Source organism: Crinia signifera, chromosome 4, assembly GCF_055691185.1.
Source record: "Crinia signifera chromosome 4, ASM5569118v1, whole genome shotgun sequence".
NCBI classification, from domain to species: domain Eukaryota; kingdom Metazoa; phylum Chordata; class Amphibia; order Anura; family Myobatrachidae; genus Crinia; species Crinia signifera.
Window position 1 is genome coordinate 80,971,461 of NC_139220.1, and position 26,501 is coordinate 80,997,961.

The 26,501-nt window shown below is 45.9% G+C and overlaps 2 protein-coding genes across 3 annotated transcripts in view; both read left to right on the plus strand.

The window, feature by feature from the left end:
* LOC146072950 (electrogenic sodium bicarbonate cotransporter 1-like) overlaps nucleotides 1–12,780 on the plus strand; it is a 117,655-nt gene extending 104,875 nt beyond the window's left edge. The window contains exons 23-24 of the mRNA XM_083180119.1: nucleotides 3,229–3,313; nucleotides 12,657–12,780. Of these exons, the coding sequence (XP_083036245.1) occupies nucleotides 3,229–3,282 (54 nt within the window). The 3' untranslated portion in view covers nucleotides 3,283–3,313; nucleotides 12,657–12,780. The remainder of the gene's footprint in view (nucleotides 1–3,228; nucleotides 3,314–12,656) is intronic.
* A 4,231-nt stretch (nucleotides 12,781–17,011) lies between these two features.
* ANKHD1 (ankyrin repeat and KH domain containing 1) overlaps nucleotides 17,012–26,501 on the plus strand; it is a 95,629-nt gene continuing 86,139 nt past the window's right edge. For both annotated transcript variants that reach the window (XM_083181898.1, XM_083181899.1), the window contains exon 1: nucleotides 17,012–17,562. In XM_083181898.1, coding sequence (XP_083038024.1) covers nucleotides 17,332–17,562 — 231 coding nt within the window. In that variant the 5' untranslated portion in view covers nucleotides 17,012–17,331. The remainder of the gene's footprint in view (nucleotides 17,563–26,501) is intronic.

Below are 26,501 nucleotides of genomic sequence, written 5' to 3' on the forward strand. Positions count from 1 at the left end.
TTTACTTTTCTTAAAAATGTGTTTCCTCTTTTTTCATGGAAACACAGCATCCAGTTTTCAGTTCTTTGTCATATCAGAATCTGATTTATTGGCCAGGCATACTTGCGTATGCTAGGAATTAGATTTGGATTGGATATAATATTAATACTTTTCTTCCATTTAATTGAAGATATTTTTGGCAAAATTAAAATAAAAAACTTTCTAACAATTTGATCAAGCTAAATGACCTTCATAAATTGTATGTGCATTTAAAAGCATGCTTTATGTAACTAAAAATCTCATAAAATAGGATTATGTCTGGAAGTGGGGTAATAAGTATTAAATTTATATTGTGTGAAATCCTCGTGAAAAAAAACATTTCCAGGGAATGCAAGCAAAATCCAAGCCCTACCCCAGATGTAACAATGGCAGACTGCAGCTGGTATCTCCAGTATCCGCCTCCGTCCTCCATTTCTAAAGGCAAAAGTACTGTAGCTGCCTGTAAGATTCTGTGTGAGCTGCCAATTGGTGTTTTTTAAATGTACTTTATAGTGATGCATGCTTTCTTTCCAAAATACATCTGTCTCTCTGTCATTTTTTACACTAGATGCATGATAACAACTATCATTTACAATATTATCATGCTTATTGTCTAGTGTGTAGTGACTATGGGCCAGATTCTCTAAGCTTCAAAAGTGATAAAATGGAGAGTAATAAACAGCCAGCCAATCAGCTCCTGTCTGACATTTTTCAAACACAGTCTGAGACATGGCAGGTAAGAGCTGATTGGCTGACTGTTTATCACTTTCCATTTTATCACTTTTGAAGCTTAGAGAATCTGGCCCATAGTCACTACACACTAGACAATATGCATGATAATATTGTAAATGATGGTTGTTATCATGCATCTCCATTTTATCACTTTTGAAGCTTAGAGAATCTGGCCCTATATCATTAACCATGCATGCTCCCACGGAACATTAATCTTTTGTCAGCTGTACATGCAGAACGATGGAGGAAGGTACTAGCAAAATATTCTGCACCATTCCCAGGACCCCCCTCACCGCAGCTCATCATGTTAAGCATAAGCAAGTGTTTATGTACTTGCTGATGCCAACTAACCTGACGGTTTCAGGTGTTGGCAATATCGTGCTGGTTACACCATCTAATGTGTTTCCAGCTTTAGGTTGGCCTATGGGTATTGCTGCACTAAATTATATGCACCTGCTATCCACAGTTGGAAAGTGGAGATAGTGTCTGCTCCAATGTGCTTCTATATAAGTGGGGAGATAATTGTAATTTCACAAGAAATGGATGGGGTATCTGAGTAGGTTCCGGGTAGAGGCCCTTATTCTGATCGGTGCGGCCGGAGCCGCATATGCGGCTCCGACCGCACCAGACGAATCCCCGCCTTCCATACGGATCGCCACGGCCGTCCGTACGCGGCCATGTGGCGATCCGCATGATTGTGGACGGGGATACGCCTCCTCCATGGTGGGAGCAGCCCCTGCATTCGATGGTCGCCGAACATCGAATGCAGGGCCGCACGCTCCACCAGGTCCCGTAGCACAAGACCACACGGACACTTGTCCGTGTGAAATCTTGTATGGGGGCGGGCAGCTGACATCCGGCGATGTCAGATGCCCGCCCTGTACCCACGCGTCATAGCCTCATTAGCATGCGTACGCCCCGCGTTTGCATGGGAACGCCCATGAAACGCGGGGCGTATGCATATGCAAATGAGGCTTCGTAGCCCCTCACGCCCCTATCCACCCCCTTTGCGGTGGACAAAATACGTGTACGGCGATTTCGGCTGCACATGCGCAGAGTGCCCTCTGCACATGCGCAGACCGAAAACATCGGCGGAACGGCCGCAAGCGGCCGTTACCGCTTCAACCAGAATAAGGGCCATAGAGAGGTGGCATTCCTCCCAATGTTCTTTATTTCCAGTTAGGGTCCCTTAAATCCAATGTGGGGATGAATGTCCTCCTCCAAATTGTGATAAGGAGCTGGTTCAGCACAACTGGTGACATTTTTGTTCAGGGGTGTGGATACAGCATTGGTAATGTCACTGCGCAGATGTGTATAATTATGGAAGAACAGTGCATATTTTCTTGGCATCTCTAGGAGTTACCAATTGAATTGGCACTTATGAATAATTGGATTTTACAGGCGCATAACCAGCACTTTGTGGGCCCCATAGCAAAAACTTTAACGCCCCTCCATTACAATGCCGCTTGGGGGGAGGGCAGAAGAATGAGGGGAGTGTGAGACAAAGAGTTTGTTGGGGAAAGAAAGAGAGAAAGGGGCAGATGCAGTGAGAGGGATGCAGGGAAAGAGACTGAGTGATAGAGGGAGTGTCTGATTATCTCTACCGGGTGCTCTCTCCCTCTTTGAGAGGATTGAAGAAGAGAGACTGAAGAGATAAAGGGGGGATGGAGTGCAGGGGTTTGAAAAAGGTGTGACAGCAGGCATTACTGGCGTATATAGTGCCATGGTCTTCTGCACAACCTCCCTGACACCAGGTCTCCTGCTTCCACTCCCTGGCACTGCATGTCTTCCTCTTAATGGCGCAGGCAGCACAGGGTTTCCTGCACCATCTCTATGGTGCTGGGTTTCCTGCCCCTGCTCCCCTGCCCCTGGCAACACTTTAAAATTTGAAGAGTGAAGGGTATTGCTTGCGGTGCTTTGGGGCCCACCAAGCCACTGGGCCCCATAGCAGTAACATTCCCTGCACCCTTTATAGTTTAAACCACTAATATTTTAGCCTCAGATCAATATCAGTTGTATTATCATAATTGTGCAGGATTTTCTTTCATTCTGACAAATTGTTGTCAACCGTTTCCAAATATATTGATTTCATTACAACTGTGCAACTTTTTTAAATGCAAAATATCCTTTGTTTGGTGTTTGGTATCTGGACGGCTGATAGACCATCAACAATAGATCCACAGTTAATACAGTATATCGGTTGCCTTGGTCAATAGGTCGATTTCAACATGGCAATGTTAAAAAGGTTTACATAACTTTTCATGACTTTTGACACCGAAAAAAAGTGAAAACTCAAGGTGACCTTTTCATTTGTCGACATTTCCCATGTTGACCTTGACATTGTCCACCTGATGAACCACACCATTGTGTTTAGTTTTAATTTAAACAGCGTACTTGTATATCATTATTTGTATATAACTTGCCTTCCTAATCATACCATGCATGTTAATTAATACAAATAATTTTCTTTAATTCTAGTCTGAACTAATGTATCAAGAAAAGATACCAGAAATCAACATTTCAGTTAATTAGAGCCAGTGAAAAGCCTTCATTTGGGAAAATGGTAAGATAATGGTTTCTTCAAGCAAATGCTTTCATTTGTTCTACATGAAGGAAATTACTAAAATAACTATGTAGTAATTAAGTTTATACTAGGTTTGAATTTTAGGGTGAGATTTAATAGGATGAGAGATTCAGAAAGTGAGAGATTTTGTGAGAAATCTCCAGTTTTTTTAAAGCGGCAATCATTTACACTGCAAAACCAGTTTGATTTCACAGTGTAAATGATTGCCGCTTTAAAAAAACTGGAGATTTCTCACAAAATCTCTCATTTTCTGAATCTCTCATCCTATTAAATCTCACCCTTTATTTCTTGTTTACTTTGCCATCCATAAAGAAGACCTGCATTAAACTGTAGTATCCTTTCTAAAGATATTGGGGGAAATTTACTAAGGTAAAATTGTATAAAAAATTTGTATTCGTAAGCAAAATACGATTTTTTATGCTTATTCTTATTTTCAGGATTTACTATCCTGAAAATATGTTGATGTGTATTCGTATTCATGGTGTATACATGGCATATTCATATTTTTTAATACAAATATGAATGAATATGACAACAATAGAATACGCCTATTTTTAACATGAAAACAACGTACTTTAGTCATTTACTAACAATTCGTATTTGTAAAAAATATGAATACGAATTGTAAACACGAACGAATTGTAAAAAAATATGCCAAAAAAATACACCTTGATTTGGAAGTGTATTTCACATCTTAGAATTTTACACATGAGGAAAAAAAAAATCAGAAAATAACCCCCAGCTGATCAAAATCGCAAATGTGTGACTTATAAAGCACACATACACACTTCTCAGCTTCCAACATGGCACAAGGTTTGCATTCACAGACCATTTCAGTGTGGGCTATGAGATACCTGGGCTGAGATTTAATGGAATGTGAAATAAAATAGCATTATCCAAAATCGCACCACATCGCACTTTTTTAAATTGCATTTTTTTCTGCTAATTTGCATATTTAATGAGATGTGAATTTGAGGCAATTCAAATCATTCAAGGGAATGATTACAGTATAAATCAGGGGTTCCCAATTTTTTTTTAAACCGCTGCACCCTAGAGTATCAGAATTTTTTAAGGACACAGCTAGGCCAAAAGTTTCTTATTTATAAATCCAAGACAAATCCTTAAATTACGCGAATTGTATTTATATGTCCTCCTTCAGTTTAATTAAGTGGTGAGGGACAGATTTAGCTCTGGCTTGTCCACATATCTTCTGATTGGCACTGGCAGCCACCAGCACTGGTTCTGCCTGTTACATTGAACATATATAGTTTGAGGTGGTCCTGGACCATCAACCCAGGTCACCCCTGCAGGTGTCCCGAGGCACCCCAGAGTGCCACGGCACACAGTTTGGGAACCACTGGTATAAATGGTAGACAATGGCCCTTATTCTGATCGGTGTGGCCGGAGCCGATTATGCGGCCAGGACCGTGCGTGCGAAACCCCGCCTTCCATACGGATCGCCAACTCCGTCCGTATGCGGTAAGAAGCTGGCCGAACGGACCGCACGTGTATTTTTCACGGAATACGCCTCCTCCATCTAAGGGAACCTCCCCCATCATTCGATGGTAGCAGACCATCGAATGCAGGACCGTGTGCTCCACCAGCACCCGCAACCTCAGACCACACGGACATTTTTCCGTGCAAAAGCAGGGATCTGGGCGGGCAGCTGACATCCGGCGATGTCATATGTCCGCCCCCTACACGTGCGTCACGGCCGCATTACCATACGTACGCCCAGCGTTTTCATGGGAACTCCCATGAAACGCGGGGCGTATGCATATGGTAATGAGCCCAAATAGCCCTTCACGCCCCTCTCCACCCCCTGTTCGGAGTGTTCACATATCATGCGGGATTTGGCCGTACGCCCCGCTCGCACATGCGCAGAGACGCCTCTGCACATGCGCAGACACAAAACATCGGCGGGCCGAACGCACGCGGATATATCCGCACCGATCAGAATAAGGGCCAATGTCTAGGTCGACAGATACTGGCTAGACCACTAATGGTCGGCAGGGACTAGGTTGACACCTTGAAGTGGTTGACCTACCCATTTTCGACATTGACAAAAGGTTGACACAAGCTTATGTTCCACTTGAATAAGTTGAATGAGTTTTTCATGTTTTTTGGGGTGTTTATGTCGACATGGACCTTGCTGCGCTCAGCACACTATGATATTCTCCCTCTATGCCCACCTGAATAGTAAAGTATAAAAAAAAACACCTTTTTTGAAGGGAAAAACATAAAAAAACTCATGTGGACCTTATTCATGTCGACCATGTCTATGTTGATCATAAGCTTAAGTTGACCTTGGGTATTTTGACCATTTCAAGGTGTCGACCTAGTGACTGCATACCAAGGGAAATCTGGTGCTAAAAATCACTCGCAATGTACCGCTTATGGTCTTTTTCCAATTTATCTTATATGCTGCACGTAAGATCTTCCAGAATTCTATGCGCATGAGAATGCGCATCACATCCAATCTGATGTCAGACACCTCCAATTTGGGCTGATTTAACCCAATATATTGGCCATATCCATCATAAGAAGGTGAAATCAGCCCAAATTGGACCTGTTTATAGGCACCTTTACATTAGTCAGAGCCTCAGAGGCATTTGTTATTAGATAGGAATCTGCGATCAGCATGAGGAGTACAGGCAGAGACTGCCCCTGGCTGTGCACATCGCGGGAACTGCCTGGGAGACCCCTTTGCCACTGCTCAGGTTTACACTGGGGTCTCCGGCTCTGAAACCACTGCCTCAGGGGTGCCGAATGCCGCAGCATGAAGCACAAGTTGCGAACCCCTAGGCTGACCAGCAGTATAGTGGCAGCTAGTGAATATACTGCCTGGCGCTCGACTAACAGGTCCTTATGAGCGGGCCGCAGTGCTTTGAAGACTGCAGCATTGTGGGGGGTGGAGCTAGCCATAAAAACAGTCTCCTTGGTCTCAGCGGCCCCGACCGGACACTCAAGATGCTGGTGGCCAATTCCTTCAAGTACATGTTGCATACTTATGGTGGGACTCCTGCTACTGCTCTGAGGGACAGTGCTGTAGTTCTCTCCATGTTTCTTACTGCAAGATACAACGGAGGTCATGAATACAGTGGTGTATAGCTTGTCAGGAGAGTAGTGCATCTGTATATGTCTATGCACAATAGTGATTTTCAGTGTTATAGTGTTTTTTCCAGTACTGCTAGAAATGCTACTGGGGCTAGAAGTGTGACTGTTATCTTACCTTTGGTCTCTCTCTCCTTTCTCTCAGTTACAAGCCCTACAGAAGCTCACTTGTACAAAGTGTGCTGCAAAGTTTACTCAGGGTCAATCTAATACCTCCCTGTTCTGTAAGACATGTATTCCTGATAGCCTCCCCTGCATGGGCATCTCCGCTCACTATGGTTATGTCCAGTCTCTCAGCAGAACTACAGGCTTCTAGAAAGGACAGATAATCTGCTAGGAAAACTACTTTTTCTGATTGAAGCAGCCTGGGTCCAGGCAATGGTTAGGTCAGTAGCTGGTTTTGTCTAAGGTTTTGGTCTCAGCATAGTCATCTTTTACACCTCCTCAGCTTTCTAAGAAAAGATTTCTTCTCTCTGTACTGCAGTCTGATGCTTCAGAGGAGGAGGTTTCCCCCTACTGGAGGAGGATGAGTTTACTCAAACCTCTGAGGGAATTGAGGCGTTACTTTTTGCAATTCGCCAGGTGTTACATATTGAAGAAGGAGACTAGGGTCCACCAAAATCAGAATCCGCTTTATTGGCCAGGTATACTCTGAATTTTTTGTGGTACAGTGTATCACCAGGCAAAAACAAAGCAACAATCTGCTGCAGTTTTTCTTGTATCACATGAATGAGATTTTGTTTTCTGCCTGGAAACATCCTGATAATAGATTGCCTCTGAAAAACACTCCTTGCTGTTGACCCTCTGGAATTTCAGACAGGAAGTTTGAAGGCTCCCTGAAATGTATTTAAATAGTGGCAGGTGTATGGGTATGTCTAGCTATGATGGGTTGTTTGGTCAACAAAGCTGTGGTCTGCAAACGGGAAAGCCGGAAGGGGATCTTATCTCTTAGAGCACATCCAGGAGTCTGCAAATGATCTGGGAGAAGCTTCTAAATATGTCTGTTCTCTAGCTTCTAGGTTGTCGGCCCTAGCAATCTCTGCTCCCAGGACTCTCTGGCTACAACAATGGCAAGCAGACCCTAAGTTGGATAAACTGATCTCACAGGCCACAGGAGGTAGGTCTACCGTTTGGTCATCTGTGGACCCTGCCCCTAGATTTTTTTCTGGCCCTTCCTATTGGTCCTTTTGGCCTTCGGCCAGGGGGGGGGCAACAACTACTTCCTGAGGATTTAGAGGCTGTAGCAGAGCCTCTGCAACATTATCCCATCAACAGTCTAAATCTGCTACTAAGCCCAGCACATGATGGGATTCTCTTCCACCTGGGGGACCCCAGAGTGAGAGCTTGCCTTCAGATGTTTCAAGAAATATGTATGGGTTTTTGCAAGGAAGGCTGGGTGTTTGTTTTCTCTCCCCCCCCTTTCCTTGGTTCTTAACCAGTTTCCAGTGTAAAAAGGGTAACTCTGAAAGAGGTGATTTCCAGACTGCTCTTAACAGTAAAAAATCTAATACCCTTGCATCAATGACAACTAGGCTTTTATTCAAGCCTTTTCCTGGTGTCAAAGCCATATGGCTCCATAAGGCCTATCCTAAGTTTAAAGGATCTCAACCCTTTCTTGCTAAAATACAAATTCAAGATGAAATCTCTTTAATGATCCATCCTTGCAGGGTTGGAACGCGACAATTTCTTGGTATAACTCAATGGCAAGGATGCATTCCCATCTACTTCCTCACCAGCAGTATTTGAGATTTGCATTGAAGCACGAACATGGGCCTGTGCACCCAGGATTTTTATGGCACCCAGGATTTTTACAAAGGTCATGGTGGTAATGATGTGATGACGCTGCTTTACCTGCAAGGAATCTGGACAACCTTTTGATAAAGGCACCTTACAGATGTAGCGGGATTCATCCCCTGCCCCGCGCCATCTGTATGCCGGAAGGGGACGCGCGCGCACGTCCCCTTCCGACGGTGCTGCCCTCGGTCGCCCGGTGCCCACACCGGGCGACCGCACCCCCCCGCAGTGTCCTCAAGTCCCCCCCAGCCCCCTCGAGCGGGAGGTGGACAGTATTGCATCCGCCTCGCCGCCCGGATACTGAGACGCGCGTGCGTGGGGGACGCACGCTCGTCTCAGTCAGATGGAGCGCCGTGTTGCTGGCGGATCGCCAGCAACATGCTGCTGGCGGTTCGCCAGCAACAATAAGTCCGGCTCCATCTGTAGGTAGATCAACTCCTTTAGGACTTTGTGACAACACAATCCATTCTCCATCAATAGGACTGAATTCTCAATTATCCAAAATCCCACTTAAAACTGACTCAAATACTTCTCTTTCCCTGTATGGTTATGGATATGGTGCAAAACAGATTTTTCTTCAGCAGGACAAAGTAACTGCTCTTCAGGAAATGGTCTGTTGGTGTTGCTCCACAGACAGGTTTCTGTGCATCTCTACATCAGATTGTAAGGCCAGATGGTGGTGGCCTTCGAGTCAATTTCTTATGGCCATTTCTATTCTACGATGTTCCAGTTCGACCTTGTGGCACAGTGGTTGAGCTCACATCTTTTTCTACACCAGAGTGTGTCTCTGTCACCAAAGACAAATTTGTCTTTCCTTTGGTGGTTGGTCTACTGCCACCTATTAAAAGGAAATAGTTTTGAGGTATGGAACTGGATTCTGCTGACTACTGATGCAAGCTTGCTTATGTGGGGCACACTTCCAAAGTCTTTGGGCTACACAAGAGATGTGTTTACCAATAAAAATCATTTAGCTCTCACACATTGTCTTCTGCACTGCCCTGCGATTCAAGTTCAGTTGATTGTCAAAGCGGCACCAGAAGTTGCACGACCATGCAAAGAAAAATCCAAGATCTGAGTGTGGGCAGAGACTATTCCAATGCTCTGTTGGCTACATTCATTCCAGGGGTGGAGATTTGGGAGGCCGACTACCTCAGCTAGCAGGACATGAATCAAGGAGAATGGTCACTGCACCCTAATGTTTTTTGGTTGCTGATTTGCAGGTGGGGTGTTCAAGGAATAATCACAAACTTCCCCTGTATCTCTCCCGTTCTCAGAATTTTGGCTCAGTGGCAGTGGATATGCTTGTAGCTCTTTGGGAATTTCAGTTTGTCTGTCGGTTTCCTGTTGCCTTGTTTTCTTCAGCGTATCAAGATAAAACACTCAGGGTTCTCTTGATATCTCCAGACTGGCCCCACAGGGCTTGGTAATCGAGTCTTTACCATGGGCAAACCATGGCCACCTCCCTCTGAGGGAGGATCTATTGCAGCAGGGACCTTTCGTCTTTCCAGACTTAAAGCAGTTTTGTTTGACTTAGTTGTTGAGCAGGCTCTCCTAAGGGAGAGAGGTATTCAATCTGTTGTAATCACTACAATGATCCACGCCCATAAGGTTACGTCCCGTTATTACCATCGTATTTTTAAGATTATATTTCCTTGTATGAAGGTAGAGATTTTTTCTCCTCTAACTTTCAAGACATCTCACCTTCTTTTTCTGTAGGCGGGCTTAACTGTTGGTTGGCTTCTTGGCTCATTAAATGTCCATGTTTCAGCCCTTTCTATTTTCTTTTCCAGGAAGTTGTTGCTGTTTTATAGATGTGCAATGGGTACTTCAGTTGCAACCACCATTCACTCCTCCCACTGCTCCATTGGACTTGGTTCTTTACTTTATACCAGTGGTTCCGAACCCTGGTCCTCAAATACCCCCAACAGTGCGCGTTTTCCAGGTCACCCGGCAGGTGCACTCATTATTCAGGCATATTTGAAAAGATCCACAGGTGGAGCTAATTATAGCTCTTGTGATTCTGTGTGGAGACCTGCAAAACATGTACTGTTGGGGGTACTTGAGGACCAGGGTTGGGAATCACTGCTTTATACAATCATCTCTATTTGAACCTCTAGAGTTGGTAAGTTGAAATACTTATCTATTAGGTTGTCCTGGTTCTAGCGTTGGCTTCTGCATGGAGAGTATTAGACTTAGGTGTTCTGTCTTGCCATCCTCCATAATTAATTTTTCATCTAGATAGAGAGAAACTGCATATTAGGATGTCTTTTCTTCCAAAAGTCTTCTCCAGCTGTCACATGAATCAGCCTACCATAGTTCCTCTCTTTTCAGATGATTCTCCTTGCACAAGGTTTTTAGATGTGGTCAGGGTGGGTAAGATTTATGTGCACAGATTCGCTGTATGAACGGTATGATGTTGCTTATCCAGTCTGGCCAGCTTCCAAAGAAATGCTTGTTTTGTCCAACAAATTGGCAAGCTTACCTGGCGGCACCAAAAGTTCCTCTGGTGGTGAAGTTTCACTTCGTGGCAACCTCATGGGCGGCTGCTCCTGGGGTCTCTATGGACCATCTGTTTAGAACAGCTACGTGAACAAGCTGGTTTGCCATTGAGATCTGCAATGGATTGATGGCGGGATAGTAATCAAAAACATTGTATTAACTAACGGTTCTGAAGGCTAGTGTTCTTTCTATTCTGAAACCATCATCTATCATTGTTGGTTTCTAAACCCTGATATCACTGCACAGATCCCAAGGCTCCATGCTGCCTTCTATATAATTTTGGTTAAAAATAGCAAAATAAAAGGCACAAATGGATATGCTGATATGCCTCTAGAACAGGGCTGGGCAACAGCGGCCCTCCAGATGTTGATGAACTACACATCCCAGCATGCCTTGCATTAGTTTCAGCATGGCCACATAGCAAAACTAATGCAAAGCATCCTGAGATGTGTAGTTCATCAACATCTGGAGGGCCACTGTTGCCCAGCCCTGCTCTAGAACAATGTTTTAGCACTAATGTCCCATCAACTAGCTTATTACACACTCGTCCCCTGTCTTTCTCACCAAATCTAACTCAATCTATTATTATATTTCATATGTCTGGCTTGGCGACAAGCGAGACTCCAAATGAAGCTTTCTCCTTCAATTTCTCCATTTTTTACCCATTGGGTAAATACCTGGGGTGAGATTTAATAGGATGAGAGTTTCAGAAAGTGAGAGATTTGGTGAGAAATCTCCAGTTTTTTTAAAGCGGCAATCATTTACACTTCAAAATCAAACTGGTTCTTGCAGTGTAAATGATTGCTGCTTTAAAAAAACTGGAGATTTCTCACCAAATCTCTCACTTTCTGAATCTCTCATCCTATTAAATCTCACCCCTGGTTTCACAACTGGCTTTCTATCACAACTTTACCACTTGACACTCCCAGGAACTCAACTATATTCACCAACTAATAGATTCATCCACTATGATCATCTACTCCCATGATAAACTGCAAGCTAAATTCCCATTTTAGGATGCCTTTATTTGTGTATTTTCAAATTTGCAGCTATGTACAGTAGCTTCTATATTAACCAGACTTCATCCTTCTTCTGAAAATCAATTTTTGGATGATGTGCATTATTGTTACATCATTCTTTTTATACTTTGCCTCAGAAAAAGCTGGTATTGCTAAATGGATCATAATGTTCCCTACCATATATCTGACCCAAATTCTTAAATCCTTTATCAAAATTAATATGCAATTAATTTCTGCAGGCACCAAGAGCCTAGGGCTGGTAGTGGAAATTTTTGGGGAACGCTATAATTAGCTTAGGCTTAAATGCTTTGCTCTGGTTATTCATTTACTGGTGAAAACAGGAAGATTTTATTATTTTCTTAGATGGTAAGCTCCACTGGGGAAGGGACTAATGTAAATGATTAAATATTCTTGGAAAGCGTTTCAGAACATGTATGCGCTATATAAATAACTGTTATTAGTGCCAGCCAGACCTCGGCTGGTCATCGTGGGGTTGGATTCCCTAGTGGGGTCAGAACCACCCCCAAAAAATGTGGGCTTTTGTCCTATAAAAAAAATAAACCCATGCTTATGGCATTAGGGCTGTTAGTGTTGGGGGTGATCGCTAAATTTATAGTGTAATTTGCCAGCTCTTGTAGTACATCTGGAATGATTTTTTTTAAAGAAATGTACACACTCACCGTAGAATAAGGATACGTTATTAATAAAAAAAAAACTAAAAAAAACCACACACCCTTATTCTGCTTTTTTTTACTCAGGGAGTAAATGTACACTAAAAATGCTTATTCTGAAAATGTAATACTGCCAGTAAATGTTTGGTACAAGAGGGGAGGGGGGGATACGCATGCAATAAATATTTTGTTAATTGTGTCTGATCAATTTTTTTTTTTTTTTAGTGCGACAAAGACTACTTTCCTTTTAACCTGGGAAACCACCAAGACTACTTTGCTGATGTACTGTTTGTAATGTGTTTGTTTTCTATACAGTTTCATGTTTTAAAATAAAGTAACAATGATGGTGGTACATAATTGTTGAATAATATTATTGTAGATGTATTTTTATATCCATGTTACAGTACGTGAACTATTATCATGATTACAGTATGTTACCATTACTATAACTCTGCTTTTGTTACTAGTATGTATTGTTTTATCATTGTTTTACATTTTGTTATTAAAGCAATGTAGAAACTGTTGAAGATTCCTATAATTTCTCTTATCTCACCGGCCTTTTTTTTTTTTTTAATAGACACCTATAATAGTAAATATGACAAAATGGTAACCATAAAAGAAAACGAAAAACATTACCTGGTCCAACTGCATATACTGTAGCACTTTTCACCATCAACCATTAGTTATCCACAAAATCCAGGGCCTAATACGGATTCAGAAGAAATGCAAAACAAACAAACAAGTAATACCGGTTATACACTCAAGTCCTCGCGTGTGATTGGGATTTGGAAGACGAGTCCAAGCTTGGTCAAATCGGGACTATAGGTGCCCATACACGTACCGATTACCCAGTACTTTTTGTGCTAAAATAGCATCGTTGTGCATGGTTTGTGCATGCAATGCGAGGCTATTTTAGCACAAAAAGTACCAGGTAATCGGTACGTGTATGGGCACCTTTACTCCTCTACTGCTATGGCGCCTACCTGGGTTATTCACTGTGTACACTGCACTCAGTCTCTTTAGGCTCGCGTTTTGAGATCACATCTGCAAGCACTGGGAAATCCAGCAGATAAGAACTTTGGTCTAATAGAAGTTGCCCCACATCATGGTAATATGATTGCCCGGAAGTCGGCATCTGTGGGTGGTAACTGTTTTGTTAGATGTGACAGAAAAAATTATGGGAGTGTCAAAAAAGGCAGTTGTGCCAAGCGTTTTAGAGGAGGGTGTGTGACATCAGCTTTGGGCTGGATATGCCGGTATTCATCCCAACTGCCAAGTAAGTCTCTGGCTACTCTGAGCCTGTGATGACTGTGCCCATTGGAAAAATCATTTGATGGTGAGCCTGTAACAAAAGGTTTTGAACATATTTATATAGCTGCGAAGTCTTCACGCGATGTACACATACATTCACACTGCGTGCACATTAACTTGCAAGGCGAGATTTAATTCTAGCAATGTCTACCTGAATGCTGGCCTCTGCGAATTTGTGGCCGTGTGATCAGGTCTGAATTACCCCATATGTGAAATTCTTGCTTGATGTCAGCAGCCACAGAACCTGTGTAATAATGAATGTACTAGAGAAGGTGTGATTACACACAGACCGGAGCTTAAAGCCGGGTACATACCTAAAGATTTATCTGACCAATCTATCTGGGGAGAACAAATATCTGGTAAAACAAACTATAGTAATTCAGACAAATTGGTTAAATCAATTTGATTAAACAAATTTATATAAACAATAATTGTTGTCTATTTTCCATCATTTGAGAGTGAATGGATGATGGTCATATGCTCCATCCAATGCCAGATTTTTGTTCCCACCAGACAGACTGGACAGATAAATCTGTAGGTGGACCAACGTCTAGTCAGGCTCAACAGCTCTAGTGCTAATAGCAGATCCAATGATGAGCCACTTGAAAATAAGAACATTAACATCGTTCAACATTCAATTTAGACCATTTCTGAATTAAAAATAAATTAAAGATTACAATTAATTTAAACATTTAAACCAGACTGTTTGAATTGTAAAAAAAATGGACTGCAATGGGTTAAAGCTGGGTACACACTAGTATATATATCTACACTACAGACGGGGGCAACATGCTCAATCTGTTGAGACTGACATCACAGTGATTGGTGTGGAGCTGTTAGTCACTGGCAGCTCTGGCGCAGCTGTATAGGCAGAACCCCAAAACACAGACCACCAACCTGGGGCACCTCTGCAAGTGCCTCACAGCACAGAATTCGTGAGCCACTGCTTTATGGCAATGTGCACCAAACATAAGCCACTACATTACAGAAATAATTATCATTTATCAGGTGAATGATGGTAAGGAGAGCACCCCCAATAATGCACATACATTGGTTAAATGTTCATCATCTGCTGATCTGCACTGCCATTCGCTCTGTTGGTTGCCCATTTTCTACCATATTCAATATAAAATACTTCTACTTACATATAAAGCTATTAACCAACCATACTACACCAACATACATCTCTTTACTTATCCCAAAATATCTCCCACTCCGCTCTGCACAAGATCTGCGTCTCTCTTCTGCACATATTACTAGCTCCTATTCACTATTAAAGGACTTTCATCAGGCTACTCCCATCTTATGGAATGTCCTTCCATGCACAATAAGACTCTCCACTAGCCTCCAAACTTTCAAGCACTACCTGAAAACTCACCTCTTCAGGCAAGCCTATCATATTTAGGTATCGTACACATAACCCTCCGAGGCACTTATGTACTGTATTATATACAGCAGCTTCCTTTCTGGACTTGCAACTTGGTGGGACTGCTATGCTATTACTGATGTCTGTCCTTGTGTTTCCCTCTATGTCCCTATAGATTATAAACTTGCAGCAGGGCCCTCCTACCTCCAAGTCTGTCTGTTGTTACCAGGGCTAGCGCCACCACTAGGCAGCTTTAGGCATTTACCTATGAGTGCTGGTCACTGGAGGGCGGCACCGAGTTGGAAGCAGCGAGGCGCAGGAAAGAAAGAGCTGCCCATTAACCATCCCAGCCAAGAGTGGGACATGACCATCAGTATAGCGGGTAGGGCCCGCCACGTGTATTATGATCCCCATGCCCCCCACGTGTAGTATAGTGGTAGTAGCTAAGGTTAATACCCCCATGTATTATGTTCAGGGGCCGCGGGTAATGCCTGTGCATTATGTTCAGCAGCCACGTGTATTATGATCAGCAGCCACAGGTAATACACCTGTGTTGTATAGCGGCTGCGGGTAGCCCACCCTACCCTGTAGGATACAACCCATTAATTATTGGCAGCTTACATTTTTTTCGAATTTACAGCTTGGAGAGAAGCATGCTGACAGCACAGGCTTTAGCAGCTATAATAATCTGTCTTGTGCCTAAACTAATTAAGTTGGACTGCTAACAGTATTATTATTATTAGATAACCACATTCATTAAATTTTACGTCGGAGCTCCCCTGCCGCTGCTGCCCCAGCCGCCAGCCACAGCAGTGACCACAGGCGGAAGGCTCGGGAGGACTCGGGCGCCTGAACTCCTGAAGGCTGCCGAGTCTCCTCGAGCCGCCCCAAACATCCCAGAGTCTGCTGCCTTCCTCACGGCTGTGAATGTAATTTGAATAAACTTTTTATCTGCTCCATAGCGCTGCCTTATTATGTTTTAATGCAATTGAACCACCACGGTGACCAGGATGCGGTTCTTGTGAACAGGTTACTTCAGTGTGAACCTCCGCAAGCCGGGTGTGCTGCCTCTATGTGCGGTGTAAGTGTCAGACTGCCGTTTCACCTGGAACTACACTGGAGTAACATGTTCACCGGAACCCGCAGCCTGAAAGTCCTGCAATTGTGAAAGGTAGCTTATAATGGGAATGGTACCAAATCACAACGGTCAGAATCCCGGCGTTCAAAATCCCGACCGCCGAAATGCTGTCAAGGGGGTACATGGATCGCCCCCCCACACCCACGCGGGCTCGCTGCGCTCGCCATGCAGCGGGCCCGATGCCTCGCTACGCTCGTCACACTAATTTATTCTCCCACTATGGGTGTTGTGAATAGAGGGAGAAAGTGTTGGGATTTCGGTGGTCGGGATTGTAACTCCATCCCCTCATAATGCATGAGGATTAGAGACATAGATCTTGTGCAGAGCAGTGAGTGGACATTGCCTAGGGAGATATTTTGAGCTAAGCAAAGAGGTGTATGATGTATCATTGTGTGTGTAAGTAAAATTATTTTATATTGAATATGGTAAAATACACGTAACCAATGGAGGGATTAACCAGGGGGTCAGGGAGAAAGGGGCAGTATCATGTAGTTTTGCCTAGGCTAGGGTGCCAAGATGTCTTGCGCCAGCCCTGGATGTTACCTGGTTTGTTCTATCACTGTCTACAATTGTAAAGCACAACAGTACTTTCTGCTGCGCTAGATAAGTAACCAAATAAATAAATAAATAAATAAAAGAACCAATGTTATGTATTTGTCAGTATAAGGAAGTAGTGACCCAGCTGTCACTCTTCACGTAATCCCGCCCACAGCTGGCGGCGTGACGTTATGCGACGGGCAGCAGTTCCCGGCCTAGCCGCTGCTCTGAGTATGGGAGGCGGTCACCCGAGAGACGTGCGCAGTAAACGCAACTTGAAAGGGCACGCGGACGTCACCTAGAGTGACAGCTCACGGGGCCAATAGGCTGCCACGTACCTTCTACAGGGGCCAGAGATCGAGCGCTGTGTATCCGGTAGGCGGGTCCGGACGAGCAGCAGGGTAGTTTAGCAGAAGTTATTGGCAAAGACTGAGACGTTTTGGGATTTTGTTATACTTCCAATGTGTGTGTCCCGGGGGTTTGCGGGGAGCGCAGTGAACCAGTGACCGCTGTACCGGAGGACGCGTCCTACTCAGTGGAACGGAGCTATGCAGAATGCGGGGCCCGGGACGGAAATGCTCACAGACGGCTTCGAAGATGAGATTGATTCGGTAACTCCGCGCTCTCCGGCCGGTACAGGGGCCGAGCTCTGTCCGCCCGAGAGGACGCTGCGGCTGTTTGCGGACTCGCCGACCGGCAGCGACAGACTTGATTTCAAATTGGCAGCTGCTGCCGTCCTGTCCTCCGGAACTGGCAGCGACGAGGACGAAGTGTCGGAAGTAAGTAGCAGCCGCTGTTACTGGGGTCCGGCTGGGTGATCGCGCCCCCAACTCCCCGTTGATCCCTTTCCGGCCTGTGCCGCCCGCATGGCGTAGGGCAGATCACAGTGCTGGGTGTGTACAGCGCCGGACGGGCTCCCTGGGGCACTCGTGTCGGCTCACGTACATGTCTGTCTCACACGTGTAGCGCCCGCTGTGTGGGGGCATCGGGGTGCAGCCAGGATATTCCCAACACTGCACTGTTTTTTTTTTTTTTTTCAAATGTGTTCTGATGTGTATTGTACATGTTATATGCCGTGGAGGCCTGCGTTATACTCTGCGCTGCTGTGCAACAAGCGCAAGATTTGTCTGACGCAACTTCTATGTGCTGCTAGAATTCTTCTCAACGCTGCGCCGCGGCTCATTTGACCACGCCCCGTTCCCAACGATGCCACGCCCTTTTTTTTGCAGTTGGTTATCAGTCATCTAGGTTTGGGGTCTGTCAGTTCAGTTGAGGATAATAGGAATCACCCCATAATAGCCTATTACTGTCCATAGTACCTTTAGTATGATTTGGGGCACTTTTTTTTTCACAGGCCAAGATGGCAGAGGCAAAAGCAGGATTTGCAAGAGGGGTGGAGTGGGGCATTGGGATAAGACTGAGGTGATTAGGTATATACCTGGTCCATTAAACAAGTGAAAATAGATACTCAAATTATATACAAAATATCTGGGTATAGTGCCATCTTTCCCATTGGGTTTAATGTGCAGTTGCCCAGGGGCACACCCCAATGTAAAAAGACGGCACTGCCCTGGGGAGCTGCGGCGGCTGGAAGCTTGTAGCGCTATTTGCTTGGCGGGAAGTGCTGCTGATTTTGAAAAGACTTTCCGGACACTGGCTGGATTCTCTCAGCCAATCAGCGTCCGAACAGTCTTTTCAAAATCGGCAGCGCTTCCCGCCTTGTAAGCGCTACAAGCTCCCAGATGCCGATGCCCATAGGTGTGTGTGGGGGGGTGCTAATGTTTTGCCCAGGTGCCCCCGCCAATGTTAAGAAGGCCCTGTCTGGGTGTGGTATGACTGGAGGATGGTCAGTATACCGACACCGGAATCAGCCGCCGGTACTCCGGCAGAGTGGCGAGTGCAAAAAAGCCCCTTGCGTGATCGGTGGATTGCCACAGGTTCTATTCTTCACGGGGGAGTATAGCCCCTGTTGGTTGGGATCCTGGCTGTTGGGCAGTCATCCGGCACCCAAATATCTATCTACTGAACTAGTTCATGTACCTGTAAGTCCACCCACACATTGTTTTTTTTTTTGTTTTAGACTGAAGTTTACCATATTAGCTGTCCTTTATGTCTTTTATCTTTCTCCGCTATAGCAATTGGCAAAGGACTAAACATACACCAAACATGTTACCTGATCGAAAAGCTGACATCTGCTATCAGCAGAGACCACAGTGATTGCGCTCTACCCTGTTGTGTGCCACAGTCAGAAGAGGCAAGCAGCAGTGCAACGGGTGCGGGAGCTGCATCTCACTATGAAAAGAGCAGCAGGTGGCTCAAGGGGATGCAGTTAATTTGCCGGCGGTCGGAATCCCGACCGCCGAAATCCCGAAACTTTCTCCCTCTGTGGGTGTCCACGACACCCATAGAGGGAGAATAAAATAGCGTGCCGAGCGTAGCGAGGCACCGGGCCCGCTGCGTGGCGAGCGCAGCGAGCCCGCAAGGGGGGGGCGATCCATGTCCCCCCCTTGTCGGGATTTCGGCGGTCGGGATTCCAGTGTCGGGATTCCGACCGCCGGCAAATCGTATCGGATCCGGCTCAAGAGCCACAGGTTGGCCACCCCTGCTCTATAGCCATACACTACTGTGATGTATTGCAGCAGGGAATGGCCATTCGACCCCCCTCCCTCTTGAGCCAACCGGGAACTTTCTGGGCTGCAGGATCACATGCATACTGTCCTTTCATATGCAGTGTATCGCATTTGACCCTGTTCTCCACTGCCGGTAGAGGGTTGTCCAAATCAGTTTGACCTCCAAATCCCATCTGATGCACACATGACTGTGCATTGGATTGGATGTCAAACATCAGATTTGGGACGATTTCTCAGCCCGATCTGTCTGAATCGGGTCAAATTGGACTAGTGTATGAGTTCCTTCAGACTCTCAATGTTTTATCTTACTAAAGGCCCATACACACTGGGCAACTTTGAGCTGAAAGTTGCTCAAAACACCCAGTTTGAGCGGCTTTCAGCTCAATGCCGCCCAGTGTGTATGCTCCAGCGATGAACGCTGCTGCGCGCTCCCGCATCATCGCCGGGAAAGCCATTAATCTGCTGGTTATACCAGCAGATGAGCGGCTTTCAGGACGGCTTTGCTGCGCTATGCAAAGCCGCCGGGCCCCCCCCCTCCGTCGGCACTGGGCAGGGGGAAAGCGCTCAGTGTGTATGCACTGAGCGGCTTTCCCCGCAGCGATGATTGGCATCATCACTGTCCATACACGCTGGGCATAGTCGCCCAGTGTGTATGGACCTTAAACCTTGCGCCCAATTAAAACACCCCCCCATAATGTTGATACATAATGTCAGAGGTGCTCATTATCATGCAGCTTAGATGTGAGTGAGTTTAATTTAAAAAAAAAAAGTAGTCCTAATAAGGTTGAGATTACTGCTCTTTACGAAGGACCCCTCCTCAATTCTCCCCATTGCAGCTGTCATTAACAGCTGGTGGATGCAGGCAACCAATTGTTTGATTACTGGTAATACAGGACATATCAACACATTACCACTTTTTAGACCCAATAATTGTAATTTAATATTGCCACTATTCGTGGCAAAAAATAATATTTTTTTGTCAATATTTATCAAGCGTCTCGCAGGAGTCCGTGTTTGGAGTGAATTGACCACATCAGCTGTCCCTTCACTCTATTTATACCCCTTTCAGACAGAAAAATCCCAAAAACCCAGGTATTTCCCGGATACAAAAACCCGGGTACAACTAGGCAGCAAGGGGCTGACCCCCTTTCACACAGGAGCAAAAACCCGGGTATTTCCCGTGTCGACCCCTTTCACACAGAAGCCGGATTTTTCCTGCAAAACTCTGTGTGTCATAAGAAACGGACAGTTTTAAAGGCACACAGAGATGAGGTCATCAAAAGTGGGTGGTGACTGCTCACTGCATTGCATTACCCATGGCATGACACAAGGATATGTTGTAAACAAGTTTTATTATTTTTATATACTGGAAGGTACATGTTACCTCACATGGCTGTCAGTATATTTGCAATGTTTGAGTACACTGTGGCATCTTTGATTGTCCCAGTCATCTGTTTGCCGATATCCTCCTCCCCTCTCACTGCCAGCAGCTCTCACCTCTTGCTTCTACCAGTGGGCCATGCTATCCTTTTTTCAGCTCCCTAATGACCTCAGAGGCCAGCTCCATTGCCATGCCCTCCCAGCCAATCAGAGAAGCCTATCCTCACAACCAATCAGCCAGCACCCCACCAGGAGAGCCAATCAGTGCCTAACAATGTGTAATAATCCCAAAAACCCGGGTCGTTTCCTTTCAGACAGCCGGCGACCCGGGTTTTTGGAATACAGACCCGGGAAAAACCCAGGTAAATACCTGGGTCGAAGTCCTGGAACTTTAGACCCGTGTTGACCCTTTCAGACAGAAGAAAAACCCAGGTCGACACGGCAAGAGCAGGGAAATTCCCGGGTCTTTTTTTCTGTCTGAAATTGGTATAAGACTCCTTTGTGCTACAGTGACCACGAATATGCAGCTACCATTCCTGAGGAGGGTCCTGGTAGTTTGGACTGTAGCCTATATGGTACATTAGGGCAGGGCTCGACAAAACCCGGTGGCCAGGTCGCCATGGCGACCAGATTCTGCTTCCTGGCGACCAGATTTGCCAGGAAGCAGAACCCCCGGGCAGAGTAGTGGCTTTACAGCAGCGGGCCCCGCTGTGGGTTATACGGTAAGAGCCACCGCGACAGCAGCCGGCAGAGCAGGGCACAACTCTCCCGGCTGCCAGGAGAGGGACATGGAGAGGCCGGGAGCTGGCAGCAGCCTCTGCGTTAGCAGCGGGTCCCCGTGGCTTGCTATCCTTTTAGCACATACAGCAGCCTGGGGTGCCCGTTTCAGACCACGTAAACAGATGGTGCCGCAGCGTGTTATTATGTTCATTATAGCAGGCAGCCCGGCAGAGCGGTGCACAACTCTCCCCGCTGACGCTGCATCAGAGCAGGCCCGCGGCGCGACTATTACATAAGTCAAGGCGGCTCACAAGCTAATCGGGAGCAACCAATGCTGCTCCGTGCTTGAGTTTTGAAATAGGTGCACTGCGGACCTGCTCTGATGCAGCGGCAGCCGGGAGAGCTGTGCACCGCTCTGCCGGGCTGCCGCCGTGCTGGCTGTTATATTGAACATAATATACCACTGCGGGGCCATCTGTTTAAGTGTCTTTGTTTTAACAGGGGCACCCGAGGCTATTGTAAATGCTGATAGCATAACCAGCCACGGGGACCCGCTGCTCACGCAGAGGCACCAGACACCAGAGGCACCCCCCTCGTCATTTTTTTCTCAGTCTGCCCCTGCCTGGCATCAAGCCAGAAACCCATAGCAATGAGCATGTAAGTAAGCAGCACTGTGGCATAATATGCCATGGGCATTACGTTGTGTGGTATTATATGTAATGGGCATTACGGTGTTTGGTTCACCATGTAATGGGCATTGCGGTGTGTGTTGTATATGTAATGGCCATTATTGTGTGTGGTATAGTATGCAAAAGGTTTTTCGGAGTGTGGCATTATGTGTAATGGGTATGTGACATATGTAATAGGCATTATGGTGTTACTTTTTGGCGCACACTGTCACTATTTTTTTTTTCTGGCTCCTACATTTTCATCCTGGCTCCTAGATTTTTTAGAAATTTGTCAAGCCCTGCATTAGGGTCATGCCACCTGAAATCTGTGCTGTACACCCTTCATAGTACATTTGTGGGATATTTATTATTTTGTTGTTTTCGGAACATTGGGGCAGATGTATTATAGCGGCGCTTATCGCTCTACTATAATACTTCCTGCTTCACCTCATTAGGGAGGCGAAGCAGGAGGGGAGACAGACAAGATGTATTAACATCTTGTCTGCCAAAGCGGGGGAGCGCTAACTCCCCCCTCCGGTGATGTCCCCTCCTGGAGATTACGCGTCAGTTTACACTGATGCGCTGTCTCCTGTCCCCCCCGCCTGCTTGACTGGGCATGCGCGGGATCTCGCTGCTCATGCGATATCCCCAGCGCAGCTAACAGCAGGGACAGCGCTGTCCCTGCTGTTTAGATAGGGCTTCCCCAGCCTGATGCTGGCGAATCCAGAAGCGGCAGCAGGCGGAACAGTCAGCGATGCTGACTGTTCACACATGCGGCCTGCTATCATTTAGATAGCAGCGCAAATATGGACAGGGGCCCTGTCCTTTACCGCACGCTGGCTCCGCCATACATGGGGGAGAAGTGGTATCAGTGCACATAACGTGCACTAATACCCCTTCTCCCCCATAACGACACTTCATACATCTGCCCACATAACTGCTAATATTTGTTAAATAGGCCCTGATGCCTTTGCATTTTGAACTTTTATTATATACGATTCCCAGTGTCATCATTAGACCCTTTTCTTGGGGTATGGGTCATAGGGTCAAATTTATCAAGGTTGACACCAGCATTAGGTTGTCAGGTAAAAGGTCAACATGAATTTTTTTAAATAACAGGCTGAAGCAAGCACTTGGTTCCCTAAGAAGATCTGCCTGAACTCAAACATGCTTTTGGTTAAAATGAGAATCTTGCATTGTGGAAGCCATCGATAAGTCCTTTCCTATAACTGTTAATAAATAAATAAATATCTCACCGCTAAAATAACCTCCACAAACAGAGAGCCCAATCGATTTCTCACCCCCTCCCCCTCCAACTAATCGTCCACATACTGTATAGGGGGATCTTTTCCCTCTACTGACTGAGTATGGGGACACTCACCATGAGCAGTTCTCCTACTCCAGCAGCCCGGAACGGCAGCAGATTCTCCCTTTTTAGTGTTCCCTCTAGAAATTTTTTGGGGCAGAGAATGGGGGGTGAGGGGCAGGCCCGCCAACGTCACAGTTGTGGGCGGTCCTGGGCTGCTGACTTCACAAAAGGGACGTGCCCTGGCCACCACGTCATGAAAAGGGGCAGTCCCGGTCGCCGCTGTCACTAAAGGGGGTGGGCCCAGCTGAAGATGCTGAGCTGCCGGGGAAGCGCCGGTCATCGCCGTCTACAGCGGTGCTGGGATTTCCCGTGCAAACCGCCAGGGCCGGCACCAGGCTGTTTTGGCAGGGCACTACTAGATGGGCAGGGAGCATTTTGCCCTTTAAAAATTGGGCAGGGCATAGCGCCCCGCTAAAACAGCCTAGCGGGAACACTACTTTTAATAAACATGCACAAGGTGTTTTCTCTTCTTTATTTATTCCATGACCTGTCCGCCTACTTCTGTGCCATCTCAAGTTGGCTAGCTTGCTGGTAGGTGTCCGGTCTGAGGAAAGAGTTGGTAAGGTGTGTGGAGCATCATTTTGGTTGGATTGTTGAATGGCCTACATAAAGTAGTGAATGATTCTATCACTATGTACTCTGCTTTTCTCTGCTGCATTTGACACTGAGCACTTATCTTATGTTGTGTACACACGGTCAGATGTGCCTTAAGATCCTATCCACGATCCGATCAGATAGGACCGTGGATAGGATCTTAAGGCACATCCGATTTGCATCCAATCTTGACTATATAGTGCAGATCTGTACTATATAGACAAGGCAGCCAAGACTTTCTGGCTTCCGATACGTGAACGCGCATCGGGATCGCAAGGGTTAAAACCCTTGCGACCTGCATCCGATTCCGATCCGATGTTGACTATATCGTCAACATCGGAAAGGAAATCGGACCGTGTGTACACACTATTAGTGTTCCTTCTACCACTCCGCACCTTTAAACCTGTGTTTCCTCTTTCCTGCCTGGGGTGTTGCTGTCTGCAGGTGTGTCTTTATCACATTATGGCCTGTATCTCAATACAGACCAGACTTTACTAGAAGCACCGAAGCAGACAGCGGCACCCTAGGCAGGATAGAGTAACGGGCTGGGTTTTGAAAGTTGCAGGGGTCTAAAATGAACACTCTTATATAAACACATTTGTAATCAATCAGAACACAGCCCTATCCTGCTTCTCATCCTACTTATCAAATCTGTAAGATATCTGCATCTCTCATCCACATATTTGTCCCCTTCCTATTCACAGTTGCTAGCCTACTCTGTGGAAAGCTATTCCATGCAGAATGAGGGCTATTTCCTAAAGTGAAGATGGTGCCCATAGAATCCAATGGGTTTCTGGCTTTTGTCTTCTAGATGGCTACTTATGTAGACTCTGTCTCTTGTGGGCAATCCACACTTAAGTAAATATGTCCCCAAACCTGGGTACACACTAGATCATTTTTTTGACAATTTGTTGTTCAGTGGTGAATCATAATACATCATCCAGCATGTACGCACTATTGCACGCTCCTGTGAGTCATTTGTTGTGGCTTTTACTCTGCCATACATTCTCAATCTGAGGATGTTGCAGCGAATGGTTTACCTACATACAAACCCAATATATGGAATGACTCATGATATAACGTTCAGTTGCTAGTAAGATTGCACAGTGTGTATGCACTCTATCATTTGTCCAGGAGTTCAAGGGAACATTTTCATTGGTACCCAGCATAAGGCTTTCCTAAGATCTTGGTTACAAATATTTGCAAAGAAATGAATAAGCTTCAAGCTATCATCAATGCTTGTCTGTGTATTGGAGGTCCCTTTTGCTACAACTGAGTGCCACTGGATATTGCATGAGAAGCCTTCACAATGGCTTGGGGGCTTATTTATATATTTTCAAATATATGTAATCAAGATCTCTGAATTCTAATATCATTTGGGGGTATTCAATCTTCCGCCTCTATTCCCTACGGGGGAAATAGGGGCAGGGCCCTAATCAGGCGCGAATTGGCCATTATATTCACCGAAAAGTTTACCGGGAGGCCGATGACAGTGAGGCTGAATTATAACTCAGTCTCCCTGATTCAGTCCCCGGCCATCCCCTTGTATCAGCAGCAGCGCACAGTGCCCTGCCTACTCCCTGCCCTCTCTCTCTCCCCGCTGCCCAGCCTCCCTCCCCCATAAGTAAATAAAAGTCCCTGGCCGTCCCCGTGTACAAGCGGCAGCACGGCACACCCCCTGATGAATGCGGCCTCACATCCTCTCTCTCCGCCACAGCGCAGCTTCTACCTGTGGATGGCCACCGGCCGTGCTTTCCGGCTACAGTGTTCAAACAATGGGGCACCCGACGGGGCCCGGGCCGGAACAGCTCTGGCATTTCAGCCCACAACGGGCAGCGACGGCACAGCCACATACATTGCTGTGTATCCCCGCCCCTTGCTAAGACTCCACTTCCCCGGCGTGACATCGGGGGTGGGGCTACACAGCACACACACGGCTAGGCAGCCCAGGCCTCATCAGCATGGGGAGACAGAGAAAGCAGGGGAGGTCCAGGAACTTCTACTGTACACAGTGAGTGTACAGTATCTACCCGGTGTCTGTGTGCAATGTCAGGATGGAAGGGAGGAGGATGGGGCACTATATAATCTGTGTATCTGTGTATGTGTGTGACTATGTATGTATGTTTGTGTGTAAAAGTATCTGGCTATGTGTGTGACAGTGTATGTGTGTATGAGATGTGGGTACTTGTTTCCTAGCACGGCACCCGTCGTAGATGATCGCATACCTTAAGTTAAGGTACGCGATTTTAAGGCTATTTTTAGCCTTTTCCTTGACAATTAAAAAATCGCGAACATCGCATGCCTTAAGTTAAGGCAAGCGATGCGATGGACGTGATTTTACATAGGGAACAATGTTA